Source organism: Ammospiza caudacuta, chromosome 17 (assembly GCF_027887145.1).
Source record: "Ammospiza caudacuta isolate bAmmCau1 chromosome 17, bAmmCau1.pri, whole genome shotgun sequence".
In the NCBI taxonomy this organism is placed as follows: domain Eukaryota; kingdom Metazoa; phylum Chordata; class Aves; order Passeriformes; family Passerellidae; genus Ammospiza; species Ammospiza caudacuta.
Window position 1 is genome coordinate 3,648,846 of NC_080609.1, and position 17,621 is coordinate 3,666,466.

General features: G+C 48.0%; 1 protein-coding gene across 2 annotated transcripts in view; it reads left to right on the plus strand.

Moving 5' to 3' along the window:
• The window catches only part of CREBBP (CREB binding protein), a 97,166-nt gene extending 82,118 nt beyond the window's left edge, over window positions 1-15,048 (plus strand). For both annotated transcript variants that reach the window (XM_058816393.1, XM_058816391.1), the window contains exons 24-31: window positions 1,015-1,165; window positions 2,335-2,481; window positions 3,098-3,211; window positions 3,986-4,151; window positions 5,015-5,182; window positions 8,152-8,313; window positions 8,534-8,815; window positions 10,706-15,048. In XM_058816393.1, the coding sequence (XP_058672376.1) occupies window positions 1,015-1,165; window positions 2,335-2,481; window positions 3,098-3,211; window positions 3,986-4,151; window positions 5,015-5,182; window positions 8,152-8,313; window positions 8,534-8,815; window positions 10,706-12,877 (3,362 nt within the window). In that variant the 3' untranslated portion in view covers window positions 12,878-15,048. The remainder of the gene's footprint in view (window positions 1-1,014; window positions 1,166-2,334; window positions 2,482-3,097; window positions 3,212-3,985; window positions 4,152-5,014; window positions 5,183-8,151; window positions 8,314-8,533; window positions 8,816-10,705) is intronic.
• Window positions 15,049-17,621: the final 2,573 nt, after the last annotated feature.

Sequence of the window (17,621 nt, forward strand, 5' to 3'; positions counted from 1 at the left end):
TTAGCACATATATTTCATTGCAGAACTCTGTGCGCAGTCTCAGAGTCAAGGAGGAACCAAGGGCCTTGTGTCAGGAGCCAAACATCAACTGAAAAATCAAGTCACAGAAAGCAAAAATTAAATGCATTTTATTAAAATGAACATCTGTGGATTACACCATTACTTTAGAAAAGACAGCAGATTGACCATAAAGTGAAGCAGAAATATGACTGGTGAAATAAGTACAGCAGGATAAGGGAAATAGTCATAAATCTTCAAGTCAAAACAGTGGGGTCCTTCTGCTTTCTTAATTTAACCCAAAGTCATCATGATCTGTGTAATTTGTTGGGGATTTATTTGAAAACCATCACATCCTGTAAGACCACAAACCCAGCTCCCCACAAAAGGCAATTGTGAATGTAAAGATGGAGTGAGGGCATCTGGACAATCTGTGGGCTTGAACTCCCCAGGACCTCCATCTCTGGGCAGGAACTATTTAACCTTGGTGTGCAGATTGCTGCAACTGCAGCCCAAAAGCTCTCTTGAAAAGAAAAGCAAAAGCAATGAAATCTCCATTGAAGTCAAAAGGCTTTTCATTTCTGTTGATTTGCTTTGCCTTGCTTGAAAAGGTGTGGCATGGAGCCAGATCTGTGAAGTGATGTAATCTCTGTCAGCCAGCCAGAGTGGGGCTGGGAGGAGAAAACATTGGCAGGGCTCATAAAATAAGGCTGAAATTGAAAAATGCTACGTAAAGCTGCCTTTGTTAGCTCACTTACAGGGTAACTGTGGCACTCCAGAGGGTTCAGCTGCAGCAGTGGGGTGAGAAAAGCAGGGGGGGTTTACTTCTGGCTTTGCATCTCTTCATTTTGACTGTATAAATCAAACCATCCCATTTTCACATGGAGGTAAAACAAAAGGGGAAAAAACCATTTCCTTCCAGGGAATGAAGCTGCAGGAGCTCTGGAGCACAGCACAGCCTGAGCTGAGCAGCTCCAGGGTTAACATTTGCTTGCTTGTTCTCCCCTTGCCTTGCAGGGCTGCAGACCACACGTTTAGGGAACCATTTGGAAGACAGAGTGAACAAATTCCTGCGGCGTCAGAACCATCCTGAGGCTGGAGAGGTCTTTGTCAGAGTGGTAGCAAGCTCAGATAAAACAGTAGAAGTTAAACCAGGAATGAAATCCAGGTTAGTCCTCTTCATTATAATGAATGCAATAATTTTTATTTATTTTATTTTGAAGTCTCCTTGCGGGCTCTTGTAAAATTGTGCCAATTTGCACCTTAATGCCTTTGCACATTTTTGAAATTTGGCATGTTTAGGATTATGAAAGGTTAAAAAATGTAGAGGAAATGACTGGTTTTGGGACATCCTTGCTTATAATACTGGGACTTTGTGTCACTCCATCTTGAGAGTGACCACATTTTGCTTTCAGAATCTGTTTGGAACAGTTGCTGAGTTCTGCTCCTTACTCTTCCTTCATTTTGTTGTGTTTTTAGAAACACTTCAGCTTTCAGGAGTAATTTTTAATTTGCTTCATTTTAAATGAAGCAAATTAAATGAAAAGCTTAAAATTAAATGAAGCAAATTATAAATGAAAAGTTTAAAAGCTTTTGTCTGTGAAGTATTTTTGGGTTAAATTCATAAAAACTGTGTTTATGTGACATCACTTCATACTAATGCATCACATTTTCTGCTCTGTAGCCTATTTAAAGGCTTGTGGTCTCTGAGGATATTCATGTACTCAATGCTGGCCTGTTCAGCCCTGTGTTCTATATGGAAACAGTCTTCCCATGAATTTACAGGAACAGGACTGCCTGTTTTACTCCAGCTCTGATCTGACCCCATTTAACTCCTGCCTAAAATCACAGAATCACAGAATGATGAGGTTGGAAGAGACCTGTGAGATCGAGTCCAACCTAAGCCCTGACACCTCAACCAGACTACAGCACCAAGTGCCATGTCCAGTCTTTTTTAAACACATCCAGAGATGGTGATTCTACCACCTCCCTGGGAAGAGCATTCCAGTGCTTTATTATTCTTTTGGTGAAAAATTTCTTCCTAAAATCCAACCTGTACCTTCTCTGCCATAACTTGAGACTGTGTCCTCTGGTTCTGTCAGAGACCAACCCCACCTGTGTGCAGCCTCCCTCCAGGAAGGTGCAGAGAGCAATGAGGTCACCCTGAGCCTCCTCTTCTCCAGGCTGAACAGCCCCAGCTCCTTCAAACGTTTCTCAGTGTTCCTAAGGAGTTAAAAATAAAATTGACAATAATCCCCTCCTTCTGGTAGGACACTGCTTTAATAATTGGTATTTTCTTTGTTTTTTTTTTTTTTCTCCTGCTGCCCTGTCCTGCAGATTTGTGGACTCTGGTGAGATGTCAGAATCGTTCCCTTACCGTACCAAAGCTCTGTTTGCGTTTGAGGAGATCGATGGTGTGGATGTTTGTTTCTTTGGGATGCACGTGCAGGAGTACGGCTCGGACTGCCCCCCTCCCAACACCAGGTACCCCCCTGGCCTCCTCCCTGAGCCCTGGGCAGCCACTGCACACACTCAGCACATGCATTTCAGTTCTGGGCCACAAACCCATCCTGCTCTAGCACTGCAGATGACTTTGAAGGGAAAGACAAATAGCAAGAAATGGAATTTATTAGGATAAATACTTATCCTAATTATCAACTCACACAACCTCCTACATCCACCAAAATAATAAATCAAAAAAATTACAAAATGTACGGTTATAACAAACAAAAATGTTACATTGTTTGCATTCTGCATTTAGTTTTGCCTCTTGATGTGTATTCTTGCTGTGTGTGCTACACTGGCTGCATTCAGCCAGGTCTCCGTGTAGGGTTGGGGCTGTAGTGACACGATTGTCACCTCTGTAGGAACCAATTGTGCTGCAGTGCAGGTGCTGCTGCCAAACACCAAAGTGTGGGAAGAGCTGAAGAAATGCAGCCCCTCTTGTGCTTTTGAGGACTGTTTACACCACATTATGACAACTGAATATGCATTAAAACACCATCAGCATTTCTGCATGTTCACCTAGTGCAGAAAGCAGCTGTCAGCAGTGTTGAGGCAGTGTTGAGGCAGGCCTGAGTGTGTCCCTGTGTCCCTGCAGGCGTGTGTACATCTCCTACCTGGACAGCATCCACTTCTTCCGGCCGCGCTGCCTGCGCACGGCCGTGTACCACGAGATCCTCATCGGCTACCTGGAGTACGTCAAGAAACTGGGGTGAGTCCCACCTGCCAGGGAAAGGAGCCTGGGGCTCCAGGGGATTTGCACCTGGGGTGGTCTCTGTTTCCTTCTCACCTCTCTGAGATGTGTGCAGCAAATGTAGAGAGGGAAATCGGGATTTTGTCACTACGGTGGATTTTGTTGTTGGGATAATGTCACCGTTAGGTTGGATGTGACACACACGTGATCAGGGTCCAAGAAGAAAAAGGTTTTTATTCTGCATGTTCTCCAGCTTATATACTCTTAACAAAGCATGACCTGAAGTCATTAACTACCTCACAAGAACTGATTATATTCGTTGGTGCAAAGGAATTAATGTCAATGTAATTGGCAAAAGTTTTACAGAAATTGAATAAGGCACATATACACATCTACATCTACTTATGCAAAAATTTCCCTGTATCTTTTCTAATCTGTTTCCATACTGACAGCCTTGTCTTCTTCCTTGCTATGGATACACTCAAAAGTCATCAATTGTTATTTGTTCTATTAACTCAGCTTTGCTTGCAGGCAGCTGTCAAGCCCCTCCATGTGATTCCTAAACTGACAGCACATCATTCATTTGGTCAGAGGCTCACTTGATGTTTAAACTTCATTATTATAGTCCTGACATTATCCCTTGTCAAAATATGGGGTTATTCCCTCAGAATCTTTGCTACAAAGAAAAAAAATCTTAAAAATTTAAAAAATCAAGCCAGAGGTCTGGATTTATAACAAGGTTTGAGTTGGCTTTCTGGTGGGAGTCACAGCTGTTTGTTGTGTGTGACACAGGTATGTGACAGGGCACATCTGGGCCTGTCCCCCCAGTGAAGGAGATGATTACATCTTCCATTGCCACCCACCTGACCAGAAAATACCCAAACCCAAACGTTTGCAAGAGTGGTATAAGAAGATGCTGGACAAGGCATTTGCTGAGAGAATCATTCATGACTACAAGGTTTGTTACTATTTAATTTCTGAATCAATTTTTGTAGTGTTCTCATTTGAAGGGAGCTATTATTGTTTCATAACACCTGAAAAGCAGAGTAATGTTGTACAAGGGGTTTATTCTCAACCAGTGTCTTCATTTTCTTAGATTTTCTTGAGGTTCTGCCTTTCAGGCTGAAAATTCCTTAGATTTGGTGGCTGCATGAAGGGAAATCTGCAAGAACCTGCCTTTGTGTATCTTTCTTTCACTGCATTTTCTAGGCAAGGAAATATGGAGCTTGTCAAGGTTTTTGGAAGCTGTTTCTTTCTGGTGATTCTGGAGGAGCAGGTGAAATGCTGGACCCACTAGTGTGAAATAAAAGAGCTCCTTATGACAAGAATGATTTTCATAACTGCAGAATATCACACATGTACCCAAGGAAATGAGTAGAAGGTGGCAAAGGGAACATTTACCACTCCTTTCATGCTAAAATGTACAAGAATTCCTTAATGGTAGTGACAGTGCTGGAAAAAAATTGATGTTTTGATGGCAAGTGACAGTTCCTGAATGTGTGGAGTAGGAACAGCCTCTAACAAGCCTTGTTAGAGCTGGGAAAAGAAATCTGGGCCTCCTGATAAGGGGGCTTTGAAACCAGGGAGGGGTCAGCTGCATTTTCCAGGGGTATCTTGGTATCTGCCATCATGTGAGGAGCATGAACTGATGGCATGATGGGGTCAGGAAAGCCTCAGCAGTGACCCTCAGGTGGAGCAGGGAGTGGGGCTGTGCCAGCATTGCCAGGCTGGCTCTGGGCTGTGTCTCTGGTTCTCCCCTCTCTCTCCTAAGTGATCTTAATTTATTTATTTATTCCTGCTCTGCTGTGATGTGCTCAACAGGACATCTTCAAACAAGCAACTGAGGACAGGCTGACCAGTGCCAAGGAGCTGCCTTACTTTGAAGGTGATTTCTGGCCTAATGTGCTGGAGGAAAGCATCAAGGAGCTGGAGCAGGAGGAGGAGGAGAGGAAGAAGGAAGAGAGCACTGCAGCTAGTGAAACAACAGAGGTGGGTTAGCTTTGTGTGCCATATTCTCCCTTAGCTTTGATATAGAGAGGTCACACCAGATAAACCAGAAAAGATCATTTACAGCAGGCATTCAATCAGGGGTCCTTTAACTGCATTTCTGTTTTTCTTCTTGGTTAACAAATCCACTGATGGCTTGGTTTGGGTTTTTTTAACAGACTCGGGAGTCACTTATGTCAGTTCAGCATCTCTCTGCTCAGAGAAATGTGTTAAGCTGCTTTTGCCACGCTACATTTGCTTGCAGTCATTTGGCTGAGCTTCTGGTTCACACCTTTGCAAAGCACCTCCAGCATTTGCATTTTGAAAGGTGCTGGAGTTTTCAAAGCTGAATGGAACGTGGCTGTTATTTAAGTACAGGTACTTGTAGTCATTTGCAACAGCAAAGGGCTGAGATTTGAAAGTGTTTATTGCAGGCTCTGCGTTGGTGGGAAAAGTTGATCCTGATGGTTCTGTTCCTTCACCAACATCCTCTCTTTGTCTATAAAAACCAACCAAGCCAAAAAAATATCCACAAAAAAACAACAACCATGTTTTTCAGGGCCCTGGACAGAATGTCATCATTCATTTTTATTTCCATCTTGATTTTATTTGCAACCAAATGGTCTCAGCACTTTTATACTGTCCCTTTCACTTGAGATTTGCAGCAAGTCGTTTTGAAAATAAATGTTGTAGGAAAATCTGAAGTCTCATAGATTGAGGTAGAACCAAAAGTTTTACCTGGGGAAAGCCCCCTTGAAACTTAGATGCTGTGACTGCCTTCAGTCTGTGTTATGTGAGGTTGATATGGAGGGATGCACCTTAATCCATCAATTTTGTGATGTCAGAAAGTTCCTTTGTTAAACCTTAGCAGCTCTTTCAAAGTTAATACAGTTTGTGGCTATGTTTTAATGGAACCACACAGTTAACAGCTTTCACTTTGTTCCTTCTGAATGAATATAACAAGAAGTGGAAGGCAAGGTTTGGAATGAGGCAGCAGCCCTCTCTTGCTAACAGATCAATTCCAGTAAATCAGGGAAAACAGTGCTGTGAGCATTTACTCTGCATCTAGGAGGGGGTAAAAGGTGTTTGAAAAAGCCCAGAACAATTCACTGGGAGCTCAGACAAGTTGTGGCCTAAAATGAGATGGCGCAGCCTTGGTGGGGAACATCCCTGTGCCCCCCTTAGTGCCTGGGGACACAACCTGCACCCAGCCATGGCACACTGGGTCTTTGCCTCTTGACTCAGGAAAAGGAGCAAATTTAAAAATATGAGAACTTCCCCCATGCAGAACCTAAACTGGGTCACTTCATGGAGGAAAGTGCCCAGCACTGGGGATCTCCATGGGTACAAGCACCACATGGATCTTGGTGCTGAAATGGCACAGAATCTCTCTTACATTCTTTGTCCTAAATGTTGTGTATGTGAAGAGAAAGCTTCCTGCCAGTGACCATGTGCTGCAGGTATCAGTCAAAGGGAGAGCAAAGAGCTGGGAAATATTCAGAGTTCTTGGCAGAGGTTCTGAAGGGGTGAGGCTCCCCCAGGAATTGTCCATCAGCATCTCTGGCTGGTCTGGCTGGATGTCAGAATGAAATGGTGCAAACACAACCCTACCACTTCTTAAAACAGCTTGGAATACTTTGTACAGTTTGCCAAATATAAACTTGCTAAAGGTGGAGTAGAAAGAAAACTTGGACTTGGCTTGTTTGATAAGTTTTAGTCTGTTCTTCCTTTTGGTGTTTAAATTTGAAGATCTCAGTTGGGGCTTTAGGATGTGGAGGCAAAGGAGGGCAGGCTCCAGTTCCATCAGTGGGAGGAAACTTGGGGGCAGTCAAGGTGGGAACATAAACCAGGTCACTTCTGAATCCCTCAGAGTCACTGAGAGCTCTGTCTGGTATCCCATAAAAGAGTCTCATTTTCATTTCCAAACAGGTTTGGTCAGAAAATCCACAAAATGAGTTAGAGAGAGCCCAGGAGTGGTCAGGGAATTCCTGTCCAAACCTAATTAATGGAATAGAAGGATGGCAGCAGTCTGTAAATAGAATTGCTTTCTGCAGTTGGAATATTTTTGTTTTCCTGGAATAAATATGCCTGTGGACAAACTCTGTGTTTGCTTGTACATACTGTTCGTGGCACTTGCTTGTGTATGTGTGTATATTTTTATATATATACACAAATATTTCACTGGCTTATTTTTAATTTTATGACCAACATTCTAGAAGTTGGAGAGGGGTTTTTCCTGAGCCCTCCCTGCTGAGGGCTTGGGGTTTGATTTTTTTAAGGACATGAGAACTCTAAAAGTTATTTCTGTTTTCCCAGGTCATCTAAATAGCATCATTGCTATTTTCACTCTCTTTACTTCAATCCAACATTCAGTGTATGGACACTGTGCTCTCTATTGTAACTTGGGCACAAGTGGAGTTTTGGAAATTATTTTTTGGGAGCTGCACATGCAGCTGGAAGTCTGCAGGATGGAGAATAATGTGTTTTGTTGGTTTCAATTCAAATCCTGCATGTTCTTATCTGTGTCCTAGCCCTAATTCTGTCCAGTAAAAACAAACCTTAAATCAGAGCTCAAGCAAGTACGTGACACACCAAATGCACAGTAAAGCAAAGTACTGCACTCCTGGAACTTTAAGATCATATTTTTTGTGTCATTTTATCATCAGCTGCAAGATATAAAGCAGTGGAAGCTGAAGTATGATGTTGGAGAAGGAAAAATAACCAGTGAAAAATGGGAATTTTTTAATGTATACATACTTTGAAAGTTTATTTTTAAACAGTGTTTGGATTTGTTTGCCTGCCAGTTAGGCTTTTGATTTTTCCTGGAAGATAGGATATATTTAACACAGGAGGGCTGATTTACAGGCATTGGAACAAAGTTCTATTCCTGACAGCAGAAGTGTGTCACTGTGAGCCCAGTGAATGGAGAGAGCTCTCCAAAGTGTAACATCTCTCCCGTGCCTTCCTTGCAGGGGAGCCAGGGCGACAGCAAGAACGCCAAGAAAAAGAACAACAAAAAAACCAACAAGAATAAGAGCAGCATCAGCAGAGCTAACAAGAAGAAGCCCAGCATGCCAAACGTGTCCAATGACCTGTCTCAGAAGCTCTATGCCACCATGGAGAAGCATAAAGAGGTACTGTGGGAACCTGCTGTAAAAAGAGAAGGGTTTATTCCTGTAAATGCAGGCACGGGGATATTGAGAACTGAAAAACCAGGAGGAATAAACCCTGTGCTTGGGCTAGGAATGTTTCTGCTGCATGACAACATATTGGAGGAGATTAGCCTAAACTAAGTTAATTAGCTAAAGTTCTCACCGACCTCTTTGCCTTTTATTCCTCCCCGTTTACCCACAGGTGTTTTTTGTGATCCATTTACACGCGGGGCCCGTGATCAACACCCTGCACCCCATCGTGGACCCCGACCCTCTGCTGAGCTGTGACCTGATGGACGGGCGCGACGCCTTCCTCACGCTGGCCCGGGACAAGCACTGGGAGTTCTCGTCCCTGCGCCGCTCCAAGTGGTCCACGCTGTGCATGCTGGTGGAGCTGCACACGCAGGGCCAGGACCGCTTCGTCTACACCTGCAACGAGTGCAAGCACCACGTGGAGACCAGGTGGCACTGCACGGTCTGCGAGGTACGTGTGGGCACGGGGGGCACTGCACCTTGTGAGGGGATGGGGGCACTGCACAGTGTGTGAGGTACGTGTAGGCATGGGGGGCACTGCACTGTGTGCCAGGTACGTGTGGGCATGGGGGGCACTGCACTGTGTGCCAGGTACGTGTGGGCATGGGGGCACTGCACTCTGTGTGAGGGGATGGTGGCACTGCACTGTCCCTGAGGGATGGTGGCACTGCACTGTGTGCCCAGTACATGTGGACATGGGGGGCACTGCACTGTCCCTGAGGAATGATGCCATTGCCCTCACTGAGGAATGGTGGCACTGCACTGTGTGAGGGGATGGTGGCACTGCATTGTCCCTGAGGGATGGTGGCACTGCGCTGTCCCTGAGGGATGGTGGCATTGCCCTCACTGAGGGATGGTGGCACTTCACTGTCCCTGAGGGATGGTGGCATTGCTCTGTCTGTGAGGGGATGGTGGTACTGCACTGTGTGAGGGGATGGTGGCACTGCATTGTCCCTGAGGGATGGTGGTACTGCACTGTCCCTGAGGGTGGTGGCACTGCACTCACTGAGGGATGGTGGCGTTGCTCTCTCTGAGGGATGGTGGCATTGCTCTGTCTGTGGCATACATGTGGGGCACTCCAGACCTCAGCCCTCTCTTGTCCTACAGCTGATATTAATGGGTTGTTTTTTTTTGGATATTGCCCAAAGATCCTCCAAATTAAGCTCATCCTTGTAAAAGGCTGCTAAGCCTTAAGGGGAGGTGGCTGCCAGTTGGTGCCTCTTCTCATAGAAAAAGTGACTTTAGTTGCTGGACATGGAAAACACCAGTGCTCTGGAACAGCTCCTGTTGCATTGTTCATTCTGCTACTGCTCCCCTGCATAGAAAAGTTTTAAACTTAATTTTAAAGAATTATGAATTTTAGAATGGTTTAGGTTGGAAGGGATCTCAAAGACCATCTTGTTCCACCCCTCTGCCATGGGCAGGGACACCTTCCATTTCCAGACTGCTCAAATTTTAGGACCTGTGTTAGAGAGAAGTTATCCATGGGGCTGTACTGGTGTGCTTGAGGCTTCTTGGAGGACTTGTGTTCACCTCTGGCTGTAGCTGCACAAAAGAAATTTGAATAAGTGCAGCCTCGATTTTACACTGCAAATTATTGCCAGGTTTGTGGGGGAAGAGTTTTAATTAATCCCTCTGAGGAAAGCACTGAGCTGAGCTTCTTGAGGCTGCAGGACATGGATTGGACACACACAGGGAATTGGTGGTGGAAGGAGGCAGGGCCTTTAGGCTGCCCCTGGGTACCTCTGTGCAGGGAGTGCCTTTCCTCCAGCCAAAAAAGGGACAGGGCAGCAAAAACGTGGGGGTTTTCAGGTAAGTGTCTGTGTTTGCATGAAACTTGCTCCTGTTTAGAGATTTTTAAAAATACATTCTTAAGGGTAGTAATTATTAGTCAGTAATTACACTAAGGATAAATGGAGGGCCAGACCCTACTTTTTAGGAGTGACCATAGATTTATCTTACTAGTTGGAGGCGTTGGCACCCACAGAAAAAAAAAAACAATTAATGTCATTGAAAGGAGAAAATTGGGGAAAAAAAATTCTGCATGACTTTTTCATGTAACAAAATGACACAATGCATTGTTACCTGTGAAGAGCTGTGATTGCAGGCTGCTTTGCTGAGGCTGCCCCACAGCCCTCTCCCACTGCCTGGACAGGCTGTGCAGCTCTTCCCTGGCTGGTTACAGGTGTGAAGTGAAGTGGCAGCTGATGACAGTGTGTGACTGTCATCCTGCGTGGTTGTACCCATGAGCACCCAGCACGTCCCTGCACAGGGGCTGGTGCTGCTCCCCTGTACTTTGTGCCCTGTCAGCTCCTGAGCTCTGGCTTTTCTTCTCTTGCAGGACTACGACCTCTGCATCAACTGCTACAACACTAAGAGCCATGACCACAAGATGGTTAAGTGGGGCCTGGGTCTGGACGATGAGAGCAACAACCAGGGAGAGCAGCAGTCCAAGAGCCCGCAGGAGTCACGCAGGCTGAGCATCCAGCGCTGCATCCAGTCCCTCGTCCACGCCTGCCAGTGCCGCAACGCAAACTGCTCCCTGCCGTCCTGCCAGAAGATGAAACGGGTCGTGCAGCACACCAAGGGCTGCAAGCGCAAGACCAACGGCGGCTGCCCGGTGTGCAAACAACTCATCGCTCTTTGCTGCTACCACGCCAAACACTGCCAAGAGAACAAATGCCCCGTGCCATTCTGTCTCAATATCAAACACAAGCTCCGACAGCAGCAGATCCAGCACCGCCTGCAGCAGGCTCAGCTCATGCGCAGAAGGATGGCTACCATGAACACCCGAAACGTGCCTCAGCAAAGTTTGCCTTCTCCTACCTCAGCGACGCCCGGTACCCCTACGCAGCAGCCAAGCACGCCGCAGACGCCGCAGCCCGCGCCCCAGCCCCAGCCCTCCCCTGTAAGTATGTCACCGGCCGGCTTCCCCAGCGTGTCCAGAACCCAGCCCCCCACCACCGTCTCGACAGGAAAACCCACGAACCCGGTGTCGGCGCCGCCGCCCCCGGCCCAGCCGCCGCCCGCCGCCGTGGAAGCGGCTCGGCAGATCGAGAGAGAGGCCGCCCAGCAGCAGCAGCAGCAGCTCTACAGGGTCAACAACATGAACAATGGTTTGCCTCCCGGCCGCCCGGGACTCGTGAACCCCACGGTGGGCTCGGTGAACCAGATGCCGCAAGTCAGCATGAATGTACCCCGGCCCAACCCCGTGAGCGGCCCCGTCATGTCCAACATGCAGCCCGGGCAGTGGCAGTCGGCGCCCATGCCGCAGCAGCAGCCGATGCAGCCGGGAATGGCCAGAGCGGTGATGCCCATGGCGACGCCGCAAGCCGTGGCCGGGCCCAGGATGCCGGGCGTGCAGCAGCCGCCGCGCAGCATCCCCCCCAATGCACTTCAGGACTTGCTGAGGACCTTGAAATCGCCGAGTTCTCCGCAGCAGCAGCAGCAGGTTCTTAATATCCTTAAATCCAACCCTCAGCTTATGGCAGCTTTTATAAAGCAAAGAACAGCCAAATACGTGGCGAACCAGCCCGGGATGCAGCCGCAAGCAGGGATCCAGCCCCAGCCCGGGATGCAGCAGCCGCAGACCGGCATGCAACAGCCGGGCATGCACGCGCAGGCGGGACTGCAGAACATGAACGCCATGCAAGCCGGAGTGCAGAGACCGAGCGTCCCCCCGCAGCAGCAAGGGATCGGAGCTATGAACCCCCAGGGACAGGCGATCAACATCATGAACCCCAGCCACAACCCCAGCATGGCCAACATGAGCCCGCAGTACCGCGAGATCCTGAGGAGGCAGCTACTGCAGCAACAGCAGCAGCAGCAGCAGCAGCAGGGAGGGGCCGGCATGGCAGGAGGGATGGCAGCTCACAACCAGTTCCAGCAGCCCCAAGGCCCGGGAGGTTACCCCCAAGCCATGCAGCAGCAGCGGATGCAGCAGCACCTATCCATACAGGGGAGTTCCATGGGACAGATGGCTCAGATGGGACAGCTGAACCAGATGGGCCAGCCCGGCCTGGGGGCGGACGGCGCTCCCAACATCCAGCAGGCCCTGCAGCAGCGCATCCTGCAGCAGCAGCAGATGAAGCAGCAGATAGGGTCCCCCGGGCAGCCCAACCCCATGAGCCCACAGCAGCACATGCTCTCAGGACAAGCGCAGGCGTCTCATCTCCCTGGCCAGCAGATCGCCACCTCCCTCAGCAACCAGGTGCGGTCCCCAGCGCCCGTTCAGTCTCCCCGTCCCCAGTCCCAGCCACCACATTCCAGCCCGTCACCCCGGATACAGCCCCAACCGTCACCGCACCACGTGTCTCCCCAGACTGGTTCCCCCCACCCAGGACTCGCAGTCACTATGGCTAGCTCCATGGATCAGGGACACTTGGGCAACCCAGAACAGAGTGCAATGCTTCCCCAACTAAACACCCCCAACCGCAGTGCGTTGTCTAACGAATTGTCTCTGGTCGGTGACACCACCGGGGACACATTAGAGAAATTTGTGGAGGGTTTGTAGCATTATGGGAGCATCACTTTTGTTTCTTCTTTCCTTTCGTGTTCTTGGATATTTTGTACTGAAAAATTCAGACATCTGGGTTGTTTTGAATCCTAGATGGAACTGCTGCTTCCTACAGATGGAAGAATTAATTGCTGTTTAAAAATAAAAAGAAAAAAAAAACAATACAAAGAATATATTTTTTTGTTAAAGCCAGGCGGTTAAAATATCTGGTCTCTTTTGTGGGTTTTTTTGGTTTTTATTTTTTTGTTGCTGTTGACTCATACCTTTTTTTTAACGGGGAAAACAAGTTCATTATATTCATATTTTTTATTTGTATTTTCAAGACTTTAAACATTTGAGTTTAAAAGAAGAAAAAAAAATAATATTCAGAAACTGTTTCCTGAAATAATGCAACATTATAGCGTATCCCGGTAACTTTGACACATGGCGGGAAGATTTTTGTTTTCTATAGTGAACTCTGCAGGCGTTTGAAGTATTACCCCTGGGAAGATAGGAATTGACTCTTGCACACATTGGCCAACGCCAAAATCCTTGTCTTGCAGATGTAGAAATTGTTGCTTTGTTTCTCTGATAAAACTGGTCTTAGATGAAAATAGGGATGATCACTCTTAGGCCGTGCTGATCTGGATAGAGAAGAAACATTCTTTTCTTTCTTTCTTCTGTGTGAAACTTGAAACGAGGAAAGCAATTCTAGTGTAAATCATGCAAGCGCTATAATTACTATAAATAAGAAAATCCAAGAAGATTCAATCACTGTATAGAATGGTAAAAAGAAAAAAAACTCATTTCTTACTTATAATATCATATTGTTAAATAAACTGTGTGCAACAGACAAAAAGGGTGGTCCTTCTTGAATCCATGTACATGGTATTAACACTTAGTGTTTGGGTTTTTTGTTATGAAAATGCTGTTTTCAACATTGTATTTGGACTATGCATGTCTTTTTTCCATTGTATATAAAGTATTGCTTAAAATTGATATAAATTACTGAAGTTTTTAACATGTATTCTGTTCTTTAAAATCCATGTAAGAATGTTTAAGGTTTTTATTTATTTATATATTTTTTTCGATCATGTTCTTTGTAAGACATAGCTATGACGATTCACTCATGGCCCGGAGCAGCCAGAGGCAGCGGTGGGAGAGGCAGATCCATGGATATTGTAGCCAGCATGTCTGTTTGACAGCACCCTTAGCCATCGTTTCCTTCAGGGGAGGGACAGGAGAGGGGAATGGTTCCCAGACATCGACTCTTCGCAGGTGTTCATCCATAAGGGTTAACTGGAATAAATTATTAATAGCCGTTGCTTTTTAAAAACTGCATTAATTTAGAGAAGGATCACCAATGAAAGGAAAATAGAGAGTATTGAGTTAATTCTAGGCTAATTTATTTAGTCTACAGTAAAATATGAACCTATTGACTTTAACACTATTTTTCTGCTGTTAACTCTGAGTCTAGATTTGAGGGTTTTCTGTGGAATAAAAAATAACAAATCATGTACATGTTCCCTTTAATATCCTGTCACCATGCCCTCACGTCCCTGGGATGCTCACTCCTCCTCCCCTCAGTGAATCGCTTTCTCGGAGTTAAAAAGTCCAGGGAAGGTTTCCCAGCGTAGGTGCGAGCTCAGACCAGGAGGAGCCCGGAGCGCCGTCCCTCGGAGCCCGGCCCCGGCTCCGTGTGCCCGGCAGGGGCGGTGCAGCGAGCCCGGCCCGCTGTCCACACGAGGCTTTTCACAGCCCCTTAGCGCTTCCTCCAGCCTTAACGTTTTTATCGGGACACTGGTGGGGGAAAACGGGGGGAAAAGAGCAAATCTTAATCCCAATTTTTGTCCCTGTGCGCTGCAGCGCCACTTCATCCTTTTTAACTGGAGAGGGTCTCTGCTTCAACTTTTACTTGCAAACTTTTAACTCTTGTACCTTTTTCACGACCATTGGATTCATCTGCTCACACAATTGTCTTCAGCAATTCAAGATGTCAAAATTTGGGGCTGGGGTGAGGTTAGTGAACACTAAACCCAAAGCTTGTCCAAAAGAAATTGCTGTAAAAAAAACCAAACAGGAAAAAAAAAAAAAAAAAAGATGGAAAGCCCTGATGCTGTGTCTCATGCTGTGTACTTAAAAAGAGGAAAAACACTATATTTGTGATCAAAAAGAGGAAACTTGAAATGTGCTGGTGTTTCTAATAAAAGCTGGTAAAACTGCTTGGATTGAAGGATGGTTCCACTTGGCTGGTGGCCCTGAGGATCAGCGAAGCCTGACGCCCCAGGTTCAGATCCCTGCGCTCAATCTCACTAATTCCTCTAAGCAGCCTCCATTTAAAGGCAGCAGCACCAATTCTGGATTTGGATAAGCTGAGTCCTCTTTGGAGCACAGAGCTGTGGCCAGGCTGCAGCTCGCTGGGTGCCCAGGCTGGGGAAGAGTGGAAAAAAACAACAATGGGAAGCAAATGTTGGAATAAGTTTTCAGTGCAGCCTGAAGTGTGGCGAGGTCCCAGCGCCAAGGGATCGATGTAGATCCGACACCCAGGTGTGTGGGGTAAGAGCAGATGGTTCACCAGGGAAAGGAGGGAAATGCAGAGCTGAAATCAGACCTGAGGAGGGGCTGGGGGTGCAGCCTCAGGGGCGCTTCACTCCAGTCTCCTGGGAGTGTTGATACGAAACTCAGCATATCTGGATGGGCATGGCTTTTCAAGTCCTTGTCTGTTTGCTGGGGAGGTAGGGTCGGTAAGGAACAGCATCCTAGAAATGGGAATTGATAAGGTGAGAGTGCACTGGAGCTCGGTGCAGGAGCTTTACCACCGAAGAGGGTGGGTAAGGCCTTCCCCTCACTGAATTCTGGAGTGGAAGAAGGTGATTAAATCTGAACATTGAGCTGCACTGATGGCTCTCTGCTCTCTTCCCGGGCTGCCCACCCTGCTCTGCTCTGGGAGCTCTCCCTCCCTCTGCCTGCACAGCTGGGCCTCCCCTCGTGGCTCATCCCTGTCCCACCGGGACACAGATCTGCCCACAGCGTTTGTGTGAGGGCTCCCCGCGCCCTCAGCCTCCCGACGCGTTAGAGCAAAGCGGGGAGGAGGAGGAGGAGCCCTCTGGCCGCACCGGCTGGGACAGTCCCCCCTCGGTCACTGTCAAAGGCAGCAGTAGTAGTGTCCCTTCTAGCCGGTGCCAATGGACAGCAGTGAGTGACAGCAGTGAGTGACAGCAGGGAGTGACAGTGGTTCATGGCTTACAGGGAGATCTGGACGTGTGTTGGGTGCTTCTCCCAAAGCAAATTTCAGCCCTTGGTTCTTCCAGGGCAGGGAAGCTGGAGCAGCCACCCTGGAGCTGGGGGAGCACCGCAGAGGTTGCTGTGCGGGGCAATCTGCGCTTCCCTGCACTTCTCACCAGTCAGGAATTTAAAATGCAGAGCAGGAAGTTAAAATGCCAGGGCAGAGATTGAAGTAAGTTGGAGCCAACCCCCGAATAATTGAAATGAGGCTGGACAAAGGGGAGGATCTGTATGAGATCCCCTACGATCCCTGCAGGAGCAGAGTTCATGGCTGATGGTGAAAGCACACCCAGTGAGGCAGGAGGAGGATTCAGGTGTTTCACAGCAGGGACAAGGGCTCTGACAGCGCTGCTCTGCATGGGGTCAGCGGGAGGTAGCAGTGAGCACAGCCAGAGGAGGGAAGCGTTTGTAACCAGCTCAGAAGTCATTTTGGTTTTGGCTGCAGCACAGGGAATCTCGATGAAGGGCTGGAGTGGGTTCCAGGTGGAAGTGCAGCCAGGGAAGGGTGTCGGAGTGATGCAAAGGCTCGTGCTGAGTTTGGTCGCACCTAATCCATAACGCTGAGTGCCCCACAAACCCCGCTCCATGTGGGTGTTTTTCAGATATGAACCTCCAAAACAACACTTGGCTCGGCGTGGTCCCAAAAGATCAGCTGCAAGCACGAGTGAATTGCACATGGAGCTTTCCAATGAGCTCCCCAAGGCCTGGAGTTACAAAGCTGCCTCTGTTCGGTGGGCACGGTTCCCTCCTGACAGCTCCTCGGTCTGGAAGTGGTTAGTGCTCACTGAAAGAGACCTGCTCCTTCTTTTATTTTTGGCTGTGGTGTTCATTGAGGCCAGGCTCTGCTCTCACGCACGTTCCAAATTCGGCTCTCACCAGAGTGGTTCATTTCCTTGCTCACCCACATCCCTTCTGAAGCCTTTGTCCTTTGCCTCGGCCCCTTAGATCTCGATGATGTTCGCTAAAACAGCCCGGGGAGATGAGGAGTTTGAGAGAAATGGGAAAATGGGATGATAAACAATTGGTCCAGAGTCGAGCACGGTGCCCGGCCAAGGTGTGGCACACAGGGGCTTCCTGAGGGCTGCTCCCAGCCCGGCACAGCCTCTCCTCGGCCCTCAGCCCCTTCTGTGGGGAAACAGGGAGAGAGCCACGGTACCCCGAGCTCTGCAGGCTGTGACTGCTGGGCTCCTGCCGCAGGCCGTCCCATGGAATGGGCTCACTGTGAGATACCCCAAGGGGTGTCCTACAGGGAGAGCAGGGTGCGTTTGTAACCTGTGTCTGACTCCTTTGCTAACAAGTCCTCAGAAACACGAACGGGATTTGAACAATCACAACAGCAGAGGTTTGGCAATGGTGTCTTGAGCTTGGCGTCTGACCTCTAGGCAGAGCCCTGGAAACGTCCCCGTGAGGGGACCCAGGCAGGGCCCTGAGGGAACAGAGCCCGAGCCGTGAGGGGACCGAGCCCCGGTGTCCCTGT